A 20,854-nucleotide genomic window follows, 5' to 3' on the forward strand; every position below is an offset into this window, starting at 1 on the left:
CACTCTCACATTCTATTGGCGAAACGGCGCGTCAATCGAAGGATTTGAAATTCGCCCCCACCCAGTTTCTTCCCGCAACCGTTAGCAGATAAACAAACTATCGTCCCTTTAAACGCCGCTTTCACCAAACGTTCATATTCAAATCCGTCCAATCAGGCACTATAGCGCCGCCTCTCCACTACGCCTCTCCTCATTGGCTGCCGGCCGTCGCGGACATTGGTTGTCAACGGCTCTCCGCGAGGAGAGCACCCGAGAAGGGAGGGGGGAGGAACGGACCCCCTCCGTTCTAACGGGCCTGATTGGGCGACTGGGGTTCCAAAGGGGTGTGGCTGGCTTTGGCCGAGGGTTATAAAAACGTTCGCTGGGCACCGGCCACCCTCATTAAAGTGAGGGTGGCATAAGCGAGTTGGTAACAGCGTGGAGAAGGAGGAGGGTGGGGGGGACGTATGGTTTCCCCCCCGTAAATGCATGGGAGAGGTAGAACTTCTTAAACCCTAGTATCTAGCGTGTTCTCAATAGGGGTAGGGGGCTCCTGACCCAAGTTAGGAGCAGGCGCAGGATCAGAAGCATTTTAGGTGTAGGCTAAGGTGCGTATGTGAGCCCTCTAAAGATTAGGGTTACATTGTGCTGTTCTACAATCCTCTGTGCAGACCCTACACAATGGTGAGTGGCTTTTGGCTCGTTTGCCCCTGCCTAATTTGAAGTTTTATTCTTGGTTCTGGGACCCACCAAAACTTGGTTGGGATTGGTGGCATGTGACTTTCCTGCACATTACTGATCAAAGGTTCAGGGGATGGGTAACTTGGGGATCTGTTCATATTTGTGTGCCTGTAGGCAAAATCCAAGAGTATGGAGTGAAACCTTTGGCTGCCTGTCTTCAGCTGGGTTCCAAGGTTATGGCTTTGTATTGGGGAAGGGATCTGGGAGTGGGATTTTGTGTAGGATTTGCTTCAATAAGACACTTGGATTTAGGGAGATATGTCAGTGTTTGTGGTGCAAGTGGCGAGAAACTTGTTGAAGTCCTGTATAGAGAAAGGGTGTAATTTCCTGATCTAGTGTCAGGTGTGGGTTAAGATCTAGTGCCAGGTTTGGGGGTGTCATGATAGAGAGGAATCCTAATAGAGGAGTTACTGATGAAATATGAAGAGAAAGTGAAACATTCAGAAGGAGCTTCTCAATTCCTAAAGGAACTTGAAATATGGTGAAAGAGGCCCATATTCTTTGGTGTGACATGAGTACACTGGAAAGGCATTTAAAAATGGAGGTGCAAGTATAACAGATGTAGTGCTGCCAGTTTCTCTGAGTATTTGTTTAAATTAAGCAGGGTGGGGAAGCTCTTATTGGACTCCTACTGCCATAATCTCTGACCATTGGCCGTGTTGACTGGGGATGATGGGAGTTGGAGTCGAACAACAGCTGGAGGGCCACAGGTTCTCCATCCCTGGTTTAAAATGTCCGACTTCATTAGGGTTTTATAAGTGTTTATGGGAGGAATAATTTTTGTATAGGAGGTGTGGGTGGTTACCCACATGGCAAGTCAAACTTTAAAAAAACTTAATTCCCCACTTGCCACAATTTTTCCATCCTTTGTTACAACTTTGCCCCTCCTGTTTCCTTTCTTGGATGTGTGAGCTGTGGAATCCTTGATGCATGATCCATATGAAAAGCATTATTGAGAGTATCATCAAAGTCTTAAAAATCCTCAGCTATTTATTTGGGGAAGTAGATTCCTTACAGGGCAAGTAATGCATTTTGATAATAGCCACCTTTGCTTTTCTAGAATTTAATTACAGTACATGCCCTGTTTGGATCATATTTGTTGAGGCATATTTTATATTGTTTGATTTATAAGTGACAAACAGAATGTATTTCTTTCCAGTGCCTTCCAAAATACCTCGTATTTTGTTTGATTTCCAGGTGCAGGGCTAAAGGCCTATTCCTTGCTGCAAACACAGAAAGTCATCACTTGTACAAAATAATACATAATAGAAAAGGTGGATTGTTCTTATTACATATGGGGAAACATATCTCAGACATTCTTTATTAAGGTTGGAATCCTGGGCATTGAACACCATGAGACTTGCTCCTAAACAAACATATAGGATTGCATTGGGAGGCATCTAGAGTTTGCTTTCTGAGTAGTTTTATTTTTTCGTAGTATGAGGATTTAGGAAGATACAGCAGTACTCTAAACAGTTTGTCTTCTCCTGCTCTCCCTTTCTCTCAAAGCAAAATCCTCCATGTTTGCAAACTCTTCTACTCAGTGGAGTTGTAAGAGTACTGCTTTAAGGTCTATAAAGTTGGTTAGCCTTTTAAAAACCTTTTGTCTTGATTTGTTCCAGTCTAGGCCTTTGGTTCCCTTGGGTATATGTTTCTATGTGCAGTGCTGCATACATGTTCATTTTGTATTTGAGACCTGCGCAGTCCTTTGACCTCTTACATGCTTTCAGATGTGTTTAATTGTAAACTCTTTCTCATGGGACGAATCCTTGGCAAGCAGTGTTCTCTCCTCTTCCCCAACTCCACCCCCCAGCAGATGGTTTACACACAGGCAGCAGTTTTGTGTGCAGGGAAGGACTGAGCTTCCATGATAACTTTATATATTTTTTGTAATCAATCAAAAACCATTAGACATTTCTCAACACATAGTATATGTGTGTGTCAGTGGAGGTTAAGCACTTTGATCGTAACTTAAGTAGAAGTGATGACTTTTATGGACGAAATGAAAATGTTCCACGTAGAAAGTCATACATAGTGGTGTGTAATATTTTTCTCCTTGTCAGTGTGTTCTTTATCTGTAAGCTCTTGAGTGTTGGTACTTTATTTTACAGTTACTCCATAGAGTCTTCCTTTATAGCCAAGGGTGATGCATTTTTGCCATTTGTCATCCTTACTATTGGTTTACTCTTGAAATGCCCTTTGGGGGCAGCCTTCCCACTGTTGGTGACTTTGCGTTTTAAGTTCCATTAGAGTGAGCCTGGCATGGAATCTGTTTTTTGTTAGCTTTGGAGGATCCCAAGAAAAAAACATCTAGCAACATGGGATCAGAAGGGATCAGAAATGGTATTGTGGAGTGTCCTGTTTACTTCTGGTACTCTACCTGTACTTCTGGTAGAGGAGGCTATAGATGTAGTTAACTAATTAGACTAGCCTTTCACAACTTTAGGTCCCCAGGTATTGTTGGACTAAAATCATTCCTGGCCACTGGTCCTGCTAGCTAGTCCAACATCATCTGCAGACGCAAGATTGAGAGAGGCTGAGTTAGACTGTGATCCAAATGGTTTATTTTTCCAGTTTTGGACTACGTGCTTTTGTGTCCATGTATGCTACAGTGGTCTAAACCACAGAGCCTAGGACAGGCATAGGCAACCTTGGCTCTCCAGATGTTTTGGAACTACAGTTCCCGTGATCCCTAGCTAAGAGAGCCAGTGGTCAGGGATCATGGGAGTTGTAATTCCAAAACACCTGGAGAGCCAAGGTTGCCTATGCCTGCCCTAGGGCTTGCCAATCAGAAGGTCGGTGGTTCAAATCCCTGCGACTGGGTGAGCTCCAGTTATTCAGTCCCAGCTCCTGCCAACCTAGCAGTTTGAAAGCACATCAAAGTGCAAGTAGATAAATAGGTACTGCTCCGGTTGGGAAGGTAAACGGTGTTTCCATGCGTTGCTCTGGTTCTCCAGAAGCATGACCCGGAAGCCGTCTGCGGACAAACGCCGGCTCCCTTGGCCAGTAAAGCGAGATGAGCGCCGCAACCCCAGAGTCTTCCCTGACTGGACTTAATGGTCAGGGGTCCCTTTACCTTTACACTACAGTAGTAAAACTTCCAGTTTCTACTAAAGAAGTCCCCAGGGAGAGCTGGTGCATGTTGGAAGCTAGGTCAGCTTGCTCCTTTTAAAATGGCAAGTGGGCAACCCCTTTAGCACTGTGAAAGACGTATGTGGGCACCTTTAGGGTTTGTGCAGAATTGGTCTGAGAAGCAGAGGCAGCAAATAGCCACCCTCTGATATTGAACTGAGGTGGAGCATTTGTAGAAATGACTACCAAGTAACAAAAATTGTACACCCACAAATACACATTGTGTCTGAGGGAAAAGTTAAGGCACACCTGGCCTAAAGACTTTGTGTAACCTAAGTACAAAAGGTTTTTTTCCTTCACAGTTGTCCTGCTTTGTATTTCAATATTTGCTGGCAATGCAGGCCACATTATTCCTTCTGACAGTGCAAATGAGGATGTGTCAAAATATAAATAAATAGCAATTAGGGGGGGCTGTTTAGATGAGGTGTTCTCAGGATTATGGGGGAGGTGAAAGGTGAGAGCAGGCTTGCTTTCTCCTGTGTGTTTTCTTTCTTTCTTTCTTTCTTTCTTTCTTTCTTTCTTTCTTTCTTTCTTTCTTTCTTTCTTTCTCTCTCTCTCTCTCTCTTTCTCTCTCTCTCTTTCTCTCTTTCTCTCTTTCTCTCTTTCTCTCTTTCTCTCTTTCTCTCTTTCTCTCTTTCTCTCTTTCTCTCTTTCTCTCTTTCTCTCTTTCTCTCTTTCTCTCTTTCTCTCTTTCTTTCTCTCACACACACACAGAGAGAGAGAGAGAGAGAAAGTGACTAATAGAGCAAGAGATCCTGTGTTTGTTTGAATGGGGAATCTCCCCTGCTCTGCCAGATTTAATCTCAGTTTTAAACAATCATGGAATCCCTTGCCTTTGTCCATTGGCTTAGTGAGTGAGGAGAGTGAATTGGGAAACTGTAGGCCTGAGGCCTGCTCCCCATCTCTTTCTGTCTACCTCATGTGGGTCGGGGGTCACACACTATCTGAACAGCCCCGAAGAAGACTGTCATTCTGGTATCTGCTTAATTTGTGTGTGTGTCTGCTTGCTTTTACCGTTTCTCACCTGAAATTAAAAATACAGACGTTTGTGTGTGTGCAAAAGAGGGTCAGAAAAAGCCCAGCCACTCCAGAATCTGTGTTTAAAAGCTGTGCTACAATATTGGCAGGAGGCTTTTGAGAAGTCAAATTCAACCTTTGCTGTGAAAGCTACCGTACCTTGCTAGTGTATTTTCTCAATCCATTATTACATTTTTACTCTTGCCTCTTCTCCAAGGAGCTTCAAGGGCTATGCCCATGATTCTTGTATTTCACTCTCCATCATGCCCATTTTACCCTCGCAATTACCCTGTGAAGTAGGTTGTTCTGAGAGTGCATGATCAGTCCAAGATCACACAGTGGGCTTTGTGACTGAACTTTCCTCTCTGATCCTAATGCGGCCCTCCCTGCCCTCTGCACCACACTAACCCACATTGGCTTTTCTCAGGTAGCAGCATTTGCCTTGGGGGTGGAAGGGTTTTTTGTAGGATTTGACACTGTCCCCATCAATTAGTACTGTACGTACTTACAAGTGCTGGAATTCTTGAGCCTATGTGACTTTGGCTCTTTGTAACACATCTAGCCTTGTTGTCTTGACAGTTATGAGAGTTTGTGCACCAGCAAAGGACTGCGAGCTCAGGGCTGCGAAGTAGCTGCTTCCCATCCCTTCTTTCCTCAGCCCTAGAAGTTCCCCTCAGGCAGTTTTGAGGAGGAATTGTGCCTGTGCTTTCAAGAATTGCGGCTATGAGGGATGTAAAGGTAAAGGGACCCCTGACCGTTAGGTCCAGTTGCAGACAACTCTGGGATTGTGGTGCTCATCTTGCTTTACTGGCCGAGGGAGCCGGCGTACAGCTGGGTCATGTGGCCAGCACGACTAAGCCGCTTCTGGCGAACCAGAGCTGTGCATGGAAATCCCATTTACCTTCCCGCTGGAGCGGTACCTTTTTATCTACTTGCACTTTGATGTGCTTTCGAACTGCTAGGTTGGCAGGAGCAGGGACCGAGCAACGGGAGCTCACACCGTCGCGGGGGTTCGAACCGCCGACGTTCTGATCAGCAAGCCTAGGCTCTGTGGATTAACCCACAGCGCCACCCGCGTCCCCATGAGGGATGTAATATTGCTTTAAAATACTTACCCTTGGGCTTCTGATACATTTTAGCAATTGATAAATAAAACAAGATAAATCAATTTGCACAAACAAGCTGTTCCTTTTTCTTTTACTCTTTCTTTAATTTGATGCGCCTTTGCTATTTGGGATGGATGTGTCTTCATGTCACTCTTTCCATATACCGGTATGTGTTTATTTCTGCCTTGCAACGAAGACTCTGTATACAGTGTAGTTGCCCATGAGCTCATGCATATAGATAGAGAGAGAGTGTGTGTTAATTTTAAAAATGGCTCTTCCAGTTTATAAAGCATCCCTGGTTCTTGCTTGCCATGTGCAGGCAGGTGAGTGGCTGTTCAAAAGTCCATTTTAATTTGTACTGTTTTGCCTTGGATTTCTCTCTCTCTGTGTGTGTGTGTGTTTCAAGCTAGAGGTACATGGTTTTTAGTGGGGAGTCTGTTGGACTTTGAGCTTTGCAGTCGGGGGCTCATCAACAAATTACTTTAAAAATAAGACATTCATGCATAATTCTTGGAGAGTGAGAGTTAATCAGAAGAAAGTGCATTTTAAAATGGATCCTATGTTTTGTCATCATCCTGCTGCATGAAACTGCTTTTGGGGAGCCTACTTGTGAGTAAACATAGGAAGTAGACTGCGTTGCTGCTTGAATTCGCAGGTTCATGTCGGTTATGGGGAGATTACTTAGGAGTAAGCATTTCAAGTGGCATGCTGGCTGAAGACAGTGTTCCAGTGACATGTCTTGGAAAGCAAGTGTAGCTATTTAATGATTCACTGACTTTGCTGGGAGAAGATTAGGAAGTGGAGGCTTACTTTGGATGGTGGTGTTTCTCCACAGGGGTGTGTGTGTGTGTGTGTGTGTGTGTGTGTGTGTGTGTGTTCCAAGGCATGTTTTTGTTTGACCCAAGTAAGCACCTTTTACATGCACTATGCTTTCCTTCTCATTCCCTTCCCCAAGTATATCTGAGTATTACTACTGCCTAGAGCTGGCCTTCCTGTTCTGTGTTGCTGGAGGCTCTTGGGTAGATCTGTTGACCACGCTCAACCAGCTTTTCAGGCATTCTGCAGCACATTGTCACTCCCAATATTGGTCAGCCCTGCCCCCTTCAAGAGCAGCGGGTGGCAGATCCAAGCAGGGACTGTATTTCAGCTAAGAATCATATTCTTCTTCGCTTTCCCCCCTTCCCACCCTTCCTGTTCTGCAGAATTCCAATGTAGAAAATTTGCCTCCCCACGTGATTCGGCTGGTCTATAGGGAAGTCTCCACTCTGACCTCAGACCCACCTGAAGGCATCAAAGTATTCCCCAATGAGGAGGACATCACAGATGTGCAAGTTACCATTGAAGGACCTGGTAAGAAGGGGCATGTGGGGTTTGATTTCCGAGACGCCTTTTTTTAAAAAAGCATGTGGTTATGGGTTGTTGTGAAAAGGGTAACAGTGCCAGGTGGCATTGTCCAAGCAAGAATGGAAAGGTGACTCTTTTAAGGGGTTGTGGGGCTCTTCTCCACAGGCAGCATAAATTTAGCTTCCCATCAATATTCCTATGTTGTCCAGGAGAGCTTGTTCCCATCACCTGCTTCCAGGATGGGGAAAGGAGCTCTCTTCCGCACCTTCTGTGAGGAATCCAGATACCTTTGTGCTGCTCATAGCATGCAGGTATTTATAGCTACCTTGTGGTTAGAAATAAGACAGTTGGGTGGTGTTTTGCGTGACGAGGATGCCCGAAATCCCCCCAAATAACTCACACCAGGACACTTAATTTTGGTTTGGGTTTTTGGCATTATTTTGGCCACAACTTTATTTAATTACAATTATTTAGTTGAGTGTTGGCTTAGGCTTTTGGTTAAACCATCTGTCCCCCGCTTTGGGACAGGACCAATTTCCACCTGCCCGTAGGGGCAGGACCATTTCCATCTGACCACCTTGGTCAGGACCATCACCATCTGTCCAATTTGGACAGGACCAGCTCCGACTTCCCCACACGTAAAGGGAAGTCAAGTAAACACCCAATGGGAGAGGAGGTAGCTGTGCCCAGACATTCCCCCCTCTTGTCCATGAGTGTTCCCCAAGGCTCAGTCTCTGTAAAGAGGCCCCCCAGCCCCGCCATTTGACGGGGATCTAAGGACAAAGCCCCAGGATTCCTTTAACGGAATACTTCTATATGGAGCAATGTTAAGAAGAGGGTCGACATGTAGATGCCACACCCCTCCTCCAACAAATTAATTAACCAAAAGCCTAACCGCCAACCTAACAAGTTGTGACGATTTGCTTAGCAGTAGGCAAAAACCAAATGGCAAGGCCAATCAGCCAGATGGCAAAATTCCTACTGGGCCCCTGAATACAGGCAACCCCTAGAAAGGCAAAGCAATGTCAGGCTAACACCTTAAGACAAGCGGCGGGTGGGAGGGAGATTCAAAACCAGCACGAGTGACCAAATTCAAAAGATGCCAGGAATAAATAGGGGGCCCATTAGCCAATCAGAATTACGCATTCATTCATGCACGCCCCCTAATCACACTGTCTTGCAGATCCCCAGCACCCACCCAAACCAGGAGGATTTCTACATCCCTTCCGCAACCCACATTATCTTTGATTAGATAATGCGCTTTGTAGGCGGAGGGAAGCTCTGGAACCAAGCTACAGCCTTGAGCCATGGCTCAGTGCAGACATAACACTGAAGTGGAATACAGGAGGTCAGGAGTATTGGGGTGTATCCAGTTAAATTATACTCTGAGTAGATGTGTTGAAATTAATGGGCCTGTGTTGATCTCTCATGCCCATCGATATCAGTGGGTCTAGACCGGGCTAACATTGGAGACAGCCCATCGGGCCAGTGTACTCTCTTTTAGCAGAAGAGAAATTTCAATTCTCTAGGAATACCAAGTTCTCAGTTTCCACAGCCCGACCATATACTTTCAGAATTCTAGCAATAAAACCAAATTAACCCCTTTCCCACCCCTGGTTCTAAGAAATGTTCAGGAGGGTCCATATCTACCAAAGTTGAGGTCCACTGGTTTCAACTGATGAATGAATCCTTGAGCCCCAAACTGGAAATTAAAAAGGGAAATGAAAATCTAGCCCCTATGAAGCTTGTGCTGAGAGGAGTAAAAATATCTGCCTTGCAAGTAGACAGACTTGCCCCAGAAAAGGGCTTGGGGTGAAGGCTAAAAGAAAGACGGGGTGGTGGAAGCCAGACTTATTATTTAGCTCCTTAAAAAGAGAAGTCGGCAAGCCTTCAGTATTCATGAGAGTTGCTGGCGAAAGAGAGAAAAAGCAAAACTGTAGGCTAAATAATTCTTAAAAGGAAGCAAAATTAGGGTACAAAAGTAAATAAAACTTTGCATATCCCCAATAGACACTTCTCATTTAAATTCTTTTTTCACACTCTAGTTGGTTTCCTTCAGTTACACACATGTGAAATAATATACTCCTCATTAAAAATTAGCCTTTCATTAATTTATAATGACAATCCCAAAATTCTGGATTGTTTCTTCTTTTTCCTCTTTGTACACTAAGAATTCTTCCTTATTACACTTGGGTTGTAAATATTGTTGAGACCAAGAGGAACCTTGAGACTTTTTTGTATCATATTTACAATCTCTATCTGATTTCTCAACCTCATAGCCCAAAGTAGAATCTTCTAGCTCTATACGGGGTGTTTAAGAGAGAGAAGAGATATCTAGTGTAACAGAGGTATGGTGGCCATTATCTAACATTTGGGACATTCTCTCTTAACTGAAGAGAAGATTCAATTCTCTTGAAATACCAAGTTCTCAGTTTCCACAGCAAGACCATATAATGCCTGCCTTCTAGCAATAAAACCACACCAAAAACAAAATGGAAAAACAGAAACGTTCTGCGTTTTAATATGACACACTCATAATTTCATCTGGGCCTATATAAACTAACTTTTAACTAGATCCAGGTAGGTAGCTGTGTTGGTCTGATGCAGTCAACACACACACACACACACACACACACACACACACACACACACACACACACATATATATATATGTCCAGTAGCACCTTAGAGACCAACTAAGTTTGTTCTTGGTATAAGCTTTCGTGTGCATGCACTTCTTCAGATACCTGAACAAACTTAGTTGGTCTCTAAGGTCCTACTGGACAATTTTTTAAAAAATTTAAAATATATTTTAACTTTTAAAATGTCATCTTTTTTTGTCTTGTGACCAACAAGAGCGTTCTAAAAGATAAACCTCTATTCCCTGAGTTTATTCTGTGTATACTTACGCAGCCACCAAATAGGCATCATTCACTTCACTCCTGCAGTGTCCATTTCATGTTTTATAACCCTCTTTCATCCCATATCCTATGGTTTATGATATTTGCTATGCTTTTCTATTAACTACCACATTCCAGTTTAATTAAAAATAAATAAATAAGGAACACGGAACATGCCAAGTCAGAAATACTGGATCAATGTATTAAGTTCTGGGACTTCCGATACAATACATGAAAAGAATAACAGAGGTTTTCTCTGAATTTAAGCAGGGCTGAATCAGGAATAAAAGTACATATTCAGCGGTAATAGGAGAAAGTTCTGCTAATCCAGAGACATGAGGAGGATGATAATATCATCAACCATTATTACCTCAGAACACTTTCCACTTCTTTTGAATGAAAATTCCACAGTCTTTGACAAGGCATATCATTTGTTGGGGGGTGTTATAATGCTGTGGTCTAAACCACTGAGATTGCTGATCATTAGGTTGGCAGTTCAAATCCCAGCGACGGGGTGAGCTCCCACTGCTCTGTTCCAGCTCCTGCCAACCTAGCAGTTCAAAAGCACACCAGTGCAAGTAGATAAATAGGTACCACTGCAGTGGGAAGGTAAATGCGTTTCCATGCACTCTGGCACTCATCACGGTCCTCCGTGCACCAGTAGCGGTTTAGTCATGCTGGCCACATGACCCGGAATGCTGTCTGTAGACAAACACCAGTTCTCTCATTCTGAAAGCTGAGATGAGTGCCACACCCCATATTCTCCTCTGACTGAACTTAACTGTCCAGGGGTCCTTTACCTATAATGAGTTTTAGGGCAGGGGTTATTGGAATGTTCTTGTTTTTATTTTGATTATGTATTCTGTGTTTTTAGATCATGATGTTATCTTGTAATCACCCTGAGAACTGCAGGTATAGGGTGGTATACAATTTTTTACAAAATAATTTGTTCCCAACATGGTACAGAGCACTGACTACGTCATAAAACAACACCCATATACCAATAGCTTGGCCAGCATAATAGTTAGCTGGACATCAGAGATAACTGAGCTGTTGTTTAAACCACGTGTGGGGTACAATGAGTGGGACATGCCATCCTGTGGTATTGCTGAGACAACCCTTCTCTGTTCCTGCTGCAGAGGGTACCCCATATTCCGGTGGCCTCTTCCGCATGAAGCTCATCCTTGGCAAAGACTTTCCAGCCAGCCCACCAAAAGGCTACTTCCTGACCAAAATATTCCACCCCAATGTGGGGGCCAATGGCGAGATCTGCGTCAACGTTCTCAAGAAGGACTGGAAAGCGGAACTGGGCATCCGACATGTCCTGCTGGTGAGTGGTGGTTTTAACCGGGTTGCATCCCAAAATGGTATGTTTAGGGCCTGAATTGGGTTGTAATCCAAAACTGTTAATATCCTGTAGGAAGCTGCCTTATACCTGGTCAGACCTATCGTCCAGTACTTTCTATACTGACTGGCATTGGTGTGACAGGGTTTCAAGTAGGCAGATACATTTCTTTTGCCTGCCGCCTAAGATCCTTTCAACGGGCAATACCAGGGACTGAACTGCATGCAAAACACATGTCTCGCCTCAGAGCCATGGTCCCTCTCTTTGCTTGATCCTGGGCTTATCTAGGCTAGTGGGGAGAATGGTTCAACCTAAAGGAAAATCCACCATGAAGTGTCCTGAAAATGTGCCATTCAAATGACACACAGAGAAAAATGGCTTGGCCAAAGCTGTCCAGTGATTTGTCATGGCAGAGCATTGAACCAGGAGCTCTTTAGCTCTTGGCACCAGTGCATTAAAACAGACCTCTGGACTTTGTTTTCATGATATAGATTTTACTTAAGTTTTTAACAAACTTCAATGCAGTTTACAAACTTTGCGGTGGAGCAAATTGAGACTTTCCTCTTTCTGTTAATAGTCAGGATGTGTCTTTTAGTGTCACTTATTCATTTCCTTTCATGTTTGGTGTCATGTGGCTGCTGCGTTCCAGCACAGGGTTTCTAATTCAGGTGGCAGCAACCTGTTGTTGCTTAGAGGGATTGGTTCATCAGGTTATAATCTCCACCATGCTCCTTCCAAGAAGATGCTCAAACTGACTCTTGGCATGCTGCCCAACCAGCCTGCTCTCTTTTAACTAGTTATTTAAAAGATTACCAACAGCATCTTTCCACTGATGCTTCCAAGGTAGTTCACAAAGCAACATGTTGTTGTTGTTATTTAAAACCTCCAAACTGCATGAAAATTTAGTTTAATTTCAAAAGTAAAACATTAACTAAAAGTAAAAGCAGCAATAAACCAAGAAATGGCTAAAATAATATTATCTTAGGAGGAGAAGAAAAAATCTTCCCTTGGTGCCGATTGGATAATAAAGTTGGCATCAGTTGCGATGTTCCTGGGGAGAGCAGACATTGGCTAGGGCTTGCCCTCTGCCTGTGTGCTGAAGACCGGCTTGCTGCATGCCACAAAGCAGCATTCCGGAACCAAAGCCTCATTTTCCAAGTTGCAGTGAGAACAGGGGATTGCAATCCAGTCTCTGATTTTGTTAAAAAGTGGTATAGATCATTTGATGTATAGAACACCCCAGGCAATTTACAATAAAAGCACAGAATAAAAAGCAGCCTAAACAGAAAGAGACCATTTGTCCCTTCCCACCCTCCTGAAACCTTCCTCCGTAAGTGCCGCAGAGCACTGAAGGGCTCAGGGGTGGCTGCTCGGTGCCATTTTTCCTTTTCACCTTTCCTAAAATCTCTCTGTATGGCAGGGATGAGGAGCGTGTGGCCTTCCAGGTTGGTGCCATGTCATCCCTGACCCTGGTCTGTGCTGGCTGGGGCTGTGCAGTAGCAGAATTTTCTAAACCAAGTACCATGCATCCCTCCCACCCTAATACGGTATCCCTAATATCTCTGTTTCAAGCAGGCCAATTTCCACCCTCCTCCTGAAAAAAAAGGTACCTGGGTTAATGTTATTTTTAAAAATAACCCAAAGTACAAAACTGAAAATTTTAAAAAACACAAAACAATACATTAGTGTGGTTTGAAATGGAGAAGAGGTCGTTGTAACGTTAAACCACGAAAAGCACTAAAGCTGAGGATTTAGTTTTACACAATTAAGCCGTGCAAAATAAACCATGGGAAAAATTCTTTTATATAGCGCCACCGGACCCCATGTTTCATAATAATAAATGTATCCAAATATTTACAGTAGCCTGTTAACATAGGGTTGCTTGCCCATAGCTTTTATTTTAACTCTTGTTTTAGAGGGCTGGGTGATTATTATTCTTGATTAATAGGCAACTTGACTTTTGTGTACCTGGAGAAGATTGTGTGCAGAAACCACCAGGTCATTTTTAGTCGGCCCCCATTTTGCACCCAACCGGGGGTCCACCCAAGTTCAGCATTCAATGAAACGATGTGAAAATTGGTGGGCTGAAAGGGAGAGGCATGAGGAAGAGAGAACTGTGCAGCACAAGCATTTTAAAACAGGGCAATAAGCATTAATTGGTAGATTAATTGACAAAAACATTCGTTCATTAGTGAGCATGTGTTAATCGGTCAGTTACACGCTTGCTAGTTTTGATGCTGTGCTGGTTTGCCCCTGTCTTGGGGAATATGACCATTTTCTTATGGGTTCTTCCTCTGCAAGTGGATAAGTCTAGGCAACGCTTTTAATATTTTGGCAGTATGTTGAAGTATTTAAATTTAATGGATCAGTTAAAAGGGAGGTGACGGGTAAGTTAAAAACACCTTAGTCAGTGGCCATAAAAACGTGCTCCTTTCTAGCTTTTCTACCATCTTTCCAATCCTTAAGTTAGGTAACTTTTGAAGCAACAGAGATGGGACTCTGTGGGAGCTCAGGATAGATGACACCACAGTATTTTGGTGGTCCCATGGCCCCAGAATATTAGCTGCTTTTTCCTTGAATTGCAGCTCTCCATCATGGTGACTAAATAAAAAAAACAGACCGCAATGCAGGGCCAGTTCCTGCTGTCTGTTCCACCTCAGAATGTATGAGAGGAGAATCTTGCTTTGAAACCATCCACTTATAATATCCCTGCTAGTAAAAAGCTTGCACATCAAGAAGGTTGCTTGCTGCTTCCTTAGCCTTTTCTCTAATACATTAACTTCCCACAAGCTTTGAGCTTTTGACAGGCACTTTCAATCCAGCAACACTCCTTTTTCTCAAGCACATATTTGTACTGAGGTGATAATAGAGTGGTGAGGGTATGGTACCTTGTTCCTGCCTCCACTTTTTTATCTGAATCTGGTGTCGGGCTGAGAGTGAGAAGCTTCCGTAGGCAGAACTCTGAACCCTGCTTCAGAGTTATGCCCCATTTCTAGGACTGAATGATTTCCAAAGGGCAACTTACAGCACATGAAAAGAGCATTCCTCAGCTTGATGCCCTCCAGAAATTTTTGTCTACAATTTCCATCACCCCCAACTGCTGGCTGTGTCAGCTGGGGCCAAAAGGAGCTGCAGTACGAAACATCAGGAGAGCACCACATTGGGGAAGGCAGCCAGTGTGGCATAATGGTTAGAGTGCTGGACTATGACCTGGGAGACCAGGGTTCAAATCCCCACTCAGCCATGAAGCTCTTAGCCTAACCTACCTCACGGGGTTGTTGTGAGAATGAAATGGGGAGAAGGAAAACCTTGCACACCACATTGACCTCCTTGGAAGACAAAGGTTGTATATATAAATGGAATAAATAAATAAAAATTCAGGCAATGTGTAAAAGGGTGCCTAGCAGCTTGTGACCCACTGACTGCTGACAGGGGTCAGTGCATCTTTCTCCTCACTTTAGCAGTCCAAAGACAACTGGTTCGTGAAGCAGATTTATTGCTGGGGCAGAGGGAAGCAGCAGCCAAGCAGTGGCTGAGACCATACTGGCCTTCCTCCTGTCCCACTGCTCTTCCTGGGAGGGAGTGGGCATAACTTCCTGAGACACCCTTGTTTGGCTGGCCGGTGGCAGAGCTCGCTGGGTTCTCTCCCTCTAATTATTATTATTATTATTATTATTATTATTATTATTATTATTTATTACTTATACCCTGCCTATCTGGCCAGGCCTCCCCAGCCACTCTGGGTGGCTTCTAACAGGATATAAAAAGCACAAAAAGATCAAACATTAAAAACTTCCCTAAATAGGGCTGTCTTCAGATGTCTTCTAAAAGTCAAATAGTTGTTTATTTCCTTGACAACTGGTTGGAAGGTGTTCCACTGCTGAGAAGGACCTCTGCCTGACACGCTGATAATGTCTCGCCTTCCCCTCATTCTGACTGCCCTCTTTCCTTGTTCTTCTCGTAGACCATCAAGTGTCTGCTGATCCATCCCAATCCAGAATCGGCCCTGAACGAGGAAGCAGGGCGCCTCCTGCTGGAGAACTATGAGGAATATGCCTCCCGGGCCCGCCTCCTGACGGAGATCCATGCCCAGCCTTCGTCCGGCCTGCGCACCAAGGACCCTGCCGAGCCTTGCTCTTCTTCGGCCGGTGCCTCTGGGGAAGGCCCCATGGCTAAGAAACATGCAGGCGACAGGGACAAGAAACTGGCCTCCAAGAAGAAGACCGACAAGAAGCGAGCTCTCCGGCGGCTTTAGGGGGCAGCGAGGATGGGGTGGGGTCTGGCACACGGGGTGGGTGTGGTGGGTGTTGGGGTTCCACAAGTACATTCTCCATTTCTCTTCTCTCCTCCTCTCCCACCTTCACGTTGAGGCTGCAGTCCAACTCGCCCTTGTCAGATTTTTCTTCTTTTCCGTCTTTAAGTTATTTAAATTATAAAAGCAGGAAAATCTATTAAATGCCTTTTTTTTCTTAAGAAGGCTCTTAATGTTTGGTTGTGCCATCATCTAAACCAGCAGCCCACGTTGAGAATACTCTGCCCGTACCGTTAAAAAGGATGTTAATAGAACCGCAGAAGAGCATCGAAATAAGAGGATCAGAAATGGGGAGCATCTTCCTTTTTGACGGAGGGCATTAAAAAGAGGTTGCTGCTTTGCGGTTTAAGGGGAGAAAGATATCAAAGAAGAGACTTTATAGAGGTAGATACGATTGTGAACCGTGAGGAGCAGGTAAAGGGAAAGAGGATTCTTTACTGTTGGACTTCAGGATTATGGTACTTTGCTGAAATTGGTTGATGAAGGATAACGAGAATGTTTCTCTGCACAACACATAATTAAGGAATTCATTGCTCCGAGTTGTGGTTTTGACCACTAACTTAGTTGTTTGTTTGTTTTAAAAAGGAAGCTAGGCAAATCTAAGCAAAGAAGGGTCTTTCTATGTGTGTGCTAGCCATGCAAGCTAAATGTGATCTCTGTTTAGAGGCAGTATGTTGGGGTGGCCCTGGGTTTTCCTGGGAACATCTGGTTAGCTGCTTTTCAGGCCTTTGGCCTGATCCAGCAAGGGAGTTCTTAAGGCAAGTCAGCCGAGTGGAGTGATCTCCCTCTGTGTCCAAATGAATTCGCTCATTCAAAATACTGGCCTCTGCATCCCTTACCACCGCGGCCGCTTAAATTGTCCTATGCCACCGGTGTTAAGCTACCTTGATGTGGGAAGAGGTGATGACATGAGGGGCATCCGAACTGTTTCACACATTAGCTGGCAAGCACTTAAGTGATTTAATGGAACGTGTGAATTTCTTCTCCATCAGTGTCCCAATTGTATGCATTTGTGTCATAAAAATGTGGTTGCAGCTTGGGACAATACTAGTACGGTTGTCCTTATCCAGTTCTGTAGTTTATACGTATACACACACACACACACACACACACACACACACACACACCCCTCAGCAGTACACAACATGCCAGCCGCGTAAGGTAGCCCACATGTTTTTTTTTAAGGGCCTTGTGGTGTATCCTCTGGCTGGCACAGCAGCAAGCAGTCAAGAGGCTGTTTGGTTTTACAGGTCTTCACAGTTCCTTGTATGCTAATATGCACACACATTTCTCATGGGCTGTACCGCATGGTGTGTGCTTCTTTGTACACACAGAATTTTAACAACTGTCTTCCCTCCCACAACTGCCACCACAGGGCTAGGGGAAAACAGATCTGGCTTTTTAGAAGTGTTTTTCTTCCTCCGAAGTTTTTCCTCTGTAGCTTATATTTACTATTTTATTAAATAATTTTTAATAATGTTTATTTGAAATATTTTCGTGTAAAGACATTTTGAGGTTCACCTGAAGAGCAGTATATAAATATTTTAAATATTTTTTGAATATACTGCTTTTCTAAAAGACATGGTGCAGAGTGGTGTGCAAAATTAAAAACAGAAAAGCAATAAAGTTACAATTCAGTTGCAGTTCAACAATCTAAAACTATCGACAAACACCTGTTGCCCAGTAGGGGCTATGAAACATTTTAAAACTGCACTAAAAGCCTTTGTTGAAATAAGTCTTCAAGAGAAGGACAAGAACGAGAAAGCCTGGCACCACCAACAGGAAGGCCCTGTCTCTGGCACTTGGGCCTTTCAACTTCATGTGTTGGTGGGACAGCAAACAAGGTTCTTGAACTTGATCTTAATTGCGATGCAAGTTTATATAGGCATAGATAAGGCAACTTGATACCAGGCAGGAATGTTTCAGTGTGAGTTGATGCCATCCTTTTGGACTTGGTTTTAAATTTTGTTTAGTTGGGAAAAGTCAAGGTGGTTCAGATTTGCACTTGGCGAACTCTCTAAATGGCTTGTCACCAAATGTAGGTCACAGATAAGTCATTCTGCCAATTCAAACTGGGTTCATCTACTAACCAGCATAAATGTTAGCTGAGCACATAAAGTTATATGGCAAATTAAGTAATCTGATGAACTCTTGGGTAAGCTTGATTTTGGAGGTATGGATATAAAAAGTTCCTGAAATGAGGCTGAAAACCAGTCTTATAATGCAACACTGAAAGTTGAACAACTGAAATGGACACTGGCTGGAGCATCTCTCCTATGAGGAAAAGCTATATTGGGAGCTTTTCAGTTTGGTGGAAGGGGTACAGTATTTATTTTTGGCATGCCTATGCTGCCCCCATTACCAGAGTCCTAATCCAGCGAAACTGAGAATCCAGGGTGAGAGGAAGTACTTCAGACAGTTCACAGATAACTGGCATTCACAGCCACAAGATATGACTACCACAAATTTAAATGACTTAAAGTGGATTAGAAAAATTCATGGAAGGTAAAGCTGATACTGAGACAACTAGTCATTCTATCTCCAAATTTGTAGTCTGAACCTCTGAATTTCCATTTGCTTTGGAGCAGTAATGGGAAGAGGGCTGTTGCCCCAGTGTCATGCTTGTGGGGCTCTCAGAAACATACTTGGCCATTGTGAGAAGGATTCTGTACTGGGCTAAAGAAGCAGGACTTTTCTTACGTTCTTACCGCATTTTGGATGTAGGAATATACTGAACCAGTGGAGGGCAGCACTGTCCTTGATTATCTTCCTTTTTTCTGTTTTAGCTAAGTTTCTTTGGTGAGCCATACAGAACGTTGTTGGTAACGGAAATTGCCTGGGGGTAGTGTGCCTTTCCCTCACCACACTTGGCAAGTTTCCTGTGTATAAATTTTGCTTTATGCGCAGATTTTACAGAGGTGGCCCAGGACATTTTGCTGCCTGAAGACAGAGCAACAAATGGTCCCACTGCTCTCCCTGCTGTCACCCAAGTCAAGGCACAGAGTCACCCAGGCCAGTCTAGTTAATTTTGGCACCTAAGGTCAAAAATCCAGTATGAGCCTCTCCCCGCAACTTGGCAACAAAAATACGGTAATACGGACAATTTACTGTCCTTTTGAGATGCTCAAAAAATCTGCCTGAGGTGGCCACCCCAGTCGACCTAATGGTAGGACCGGCTCTGATTGGACGGAAGGATAAAGGTGAAAACTTAACTGCAGATTTTTGGATCCGGTCCTGAAATAGTTTGCTTCAGTGGTAAATTGGGTAAGGGCTATTTTAGTTAATAGTCGTCTTAATAATAATAATAATAATAATAATAATAATAATTTATTTATACTCCGCCCACCTGGCTGGGTTTCCCCAGCCACTCTGGGCAGCTTCCCACAGAAATATTAAAATACACTAATTTCTTAAAGATTGAAAGCTTCCCTAAACAGGGCTGCCTTCAGATGTCCTCTAAAAGTCTGGTAGTTATTTTTCTTTTTGACATCTGGTGGGAGGGCATTTCTTAATTCAAAGCTGGAGAATATTCACACGCTTATAAATTTCCTCATGATGAGAAATGTATCCTGCCTGTTCCCTCTCAGGCCCTGTCATCCATCCATTCTCCCCAGCTTGCTACATGCCCCACAGTTAATAGGGGTCCCTGGTGGATAATGGCTTGGGAGGGGAATGGGCAAGAGAAGCTGTGGCTGCCTAGTGTCCTGCTGCAGCAGGGGATTTAAAGGCATGCGTGTTCTCTGAACCTGGCAGCCTTAATTCCTTCTCTCCCACCTCTTAGACATGACTGCAAAGAACCACAAGTCTTGAATTCCTGGACGTTGGCCCCCTTTGCCCACCCCACCCCTTGTGTGTTTTAGTTTAATTCGAGTGGATAAATGAGGAACTCTGGAGAAGCATCCTTAAATATAGTTAGACCATTGGTCTGTCTCTACACTGACTGGCAGCGGCTTTCCATTGTATTCAAAATCTACCTGAAGGTGCTAGTGATTGAAACTGGGATTTTCTGTACAAGGCAGATGCTCCACCACCTTCTGCCTGGAAGTTTGACACAATCACTTGTTCTTTCTTTTCCCAACTCAGTTGAGCTACCGGTAGTATTTAGCTTATTTTCAGTGATAGGCCTCAGGCCTTTGGCATGAGAGAAGGCATAACATGTATCTGAGCATGTGCAGATGATGCTTTCCAGCACTGAGGAATCACGAAAAACTCCCACATATCTAAAATCAGTAACAAAGGCATAGTTTGGCCTGGCTTGCAGCTATTTTTGAGCTTTGCCTGCCTTGATTTAGAAATTAAACCGCCGCCTCAGATACAGTACAGGGATTGTTGCTGCCATTTTCCATACTGCCCACCAGGTGGCACCACTTTGTCATGTTCAAAGCAAGAACTGGGGATTGAGTGCTGTTTTCATTGTACCAGTTTAGCTCTTTCTGCGTTTTCGTAATTGGTTTTGCGCTGATTCCTTGTAATTTTTAGCGAGGTCTTTAATGTCACCTGGTTGATTTTGCATGATATGCTGGGGGTGGGGTGGGGGGGAGAAGGAAGCGGAATTTCAGAGCTGGAGGGGGGGGGGACTCTTCCCAGCAGCAGCACCTGGTTCTACGTGTCCAGCTGATTATCACAAGCTCCTTACAACCATATTTACAGCATCCTTTCCACATGGGGATTAGTGCAGATCAGCACTAACTGGCTTGTGGTTAAAACTCCAGGGAGCAAGAGAGCGGGGAAAGAGACTGGTTATATAACCCCACTTCCTCTCTCCAGCCCCAGCCCTCTTCTTAATCATTGGGTCAAAGTAAAGCTCTGGAAGGAACAAATTGAGTTAGAAGCAGTGTTGTTGTAGTGGTAAATTCTGTCGGCAGGCCCTCTTCGTAGGCCACAACCCCCCTCTTTAGATTATACAACACAAATGAGCTTGGGACCCATGTAGGCATTACAGCTGCAATAGCAAGCCAGCTGTTTTAACTCATCCCAC

At 44.0% G+C, this 20,854-nt stretch overlaps 1 protein-coding gene across 1 annotated transcript; it reads left to right on the forward strand.

The window, feature by feature from the left end:
* Window positions 1-231: 231 nt before the first annotated feature.
* On the forward strand, window positions 232-20,383 carry UBE2S (ubiquitin conjugating enzyme E2 S). The gene is made up of 4 exons (XM_035135531.2): window positions 232-663; window positions 7,178-7,325; window positions 11,359-11,549; window positions 15,529-20,383. Exons 1-4 carry the CDS (start codon window positions 661-663, stop codon window positions 15,817-15,819), a joined length of 633 nt encoding a protein of 210 aa, XP_034991422.1. The 5' UTR covers window positions 232-660; the 3' UTR covers window positions 15,820-20,383.
* The last annotated feature ends 471 nt before the right edge of the window (window positions 20,384-20,854 follow it).

Source organism: Zootoca vivipara, chromosome 13 (genome assembly GCF_963506605.1).
Source record: "Zootoca vivipara chromosome 13, rZooViv1.1, whole genome shotgun sequence".
Lineage (NCBI taxonomy): Eukaryota > Metazoa > Chordata > Lepidosauria > Squamata > Lacertidae > Zootoca > Zootoca vivipara.

Excerpts from the sequence above, each read along its gene's own strand:
- UBE2S (XM_035135531.2), top strand. Across the intron at positions 7,326-11,358 it reads AGTTACCATTGAAGGACCTG|AGGGTACCCCATATTCCGGT; the intron begins GTAAGAAGGGGC and ends TTCCTGCTGCAG. Across the intron at positions 11,550-15,528 it reads GCATCCGACATGTCCTGCTG|ACCATCAAGTGTCTGCTGAT; the intron begins GTGAGTGGTGGT and ends TTCTTCTCGTAG.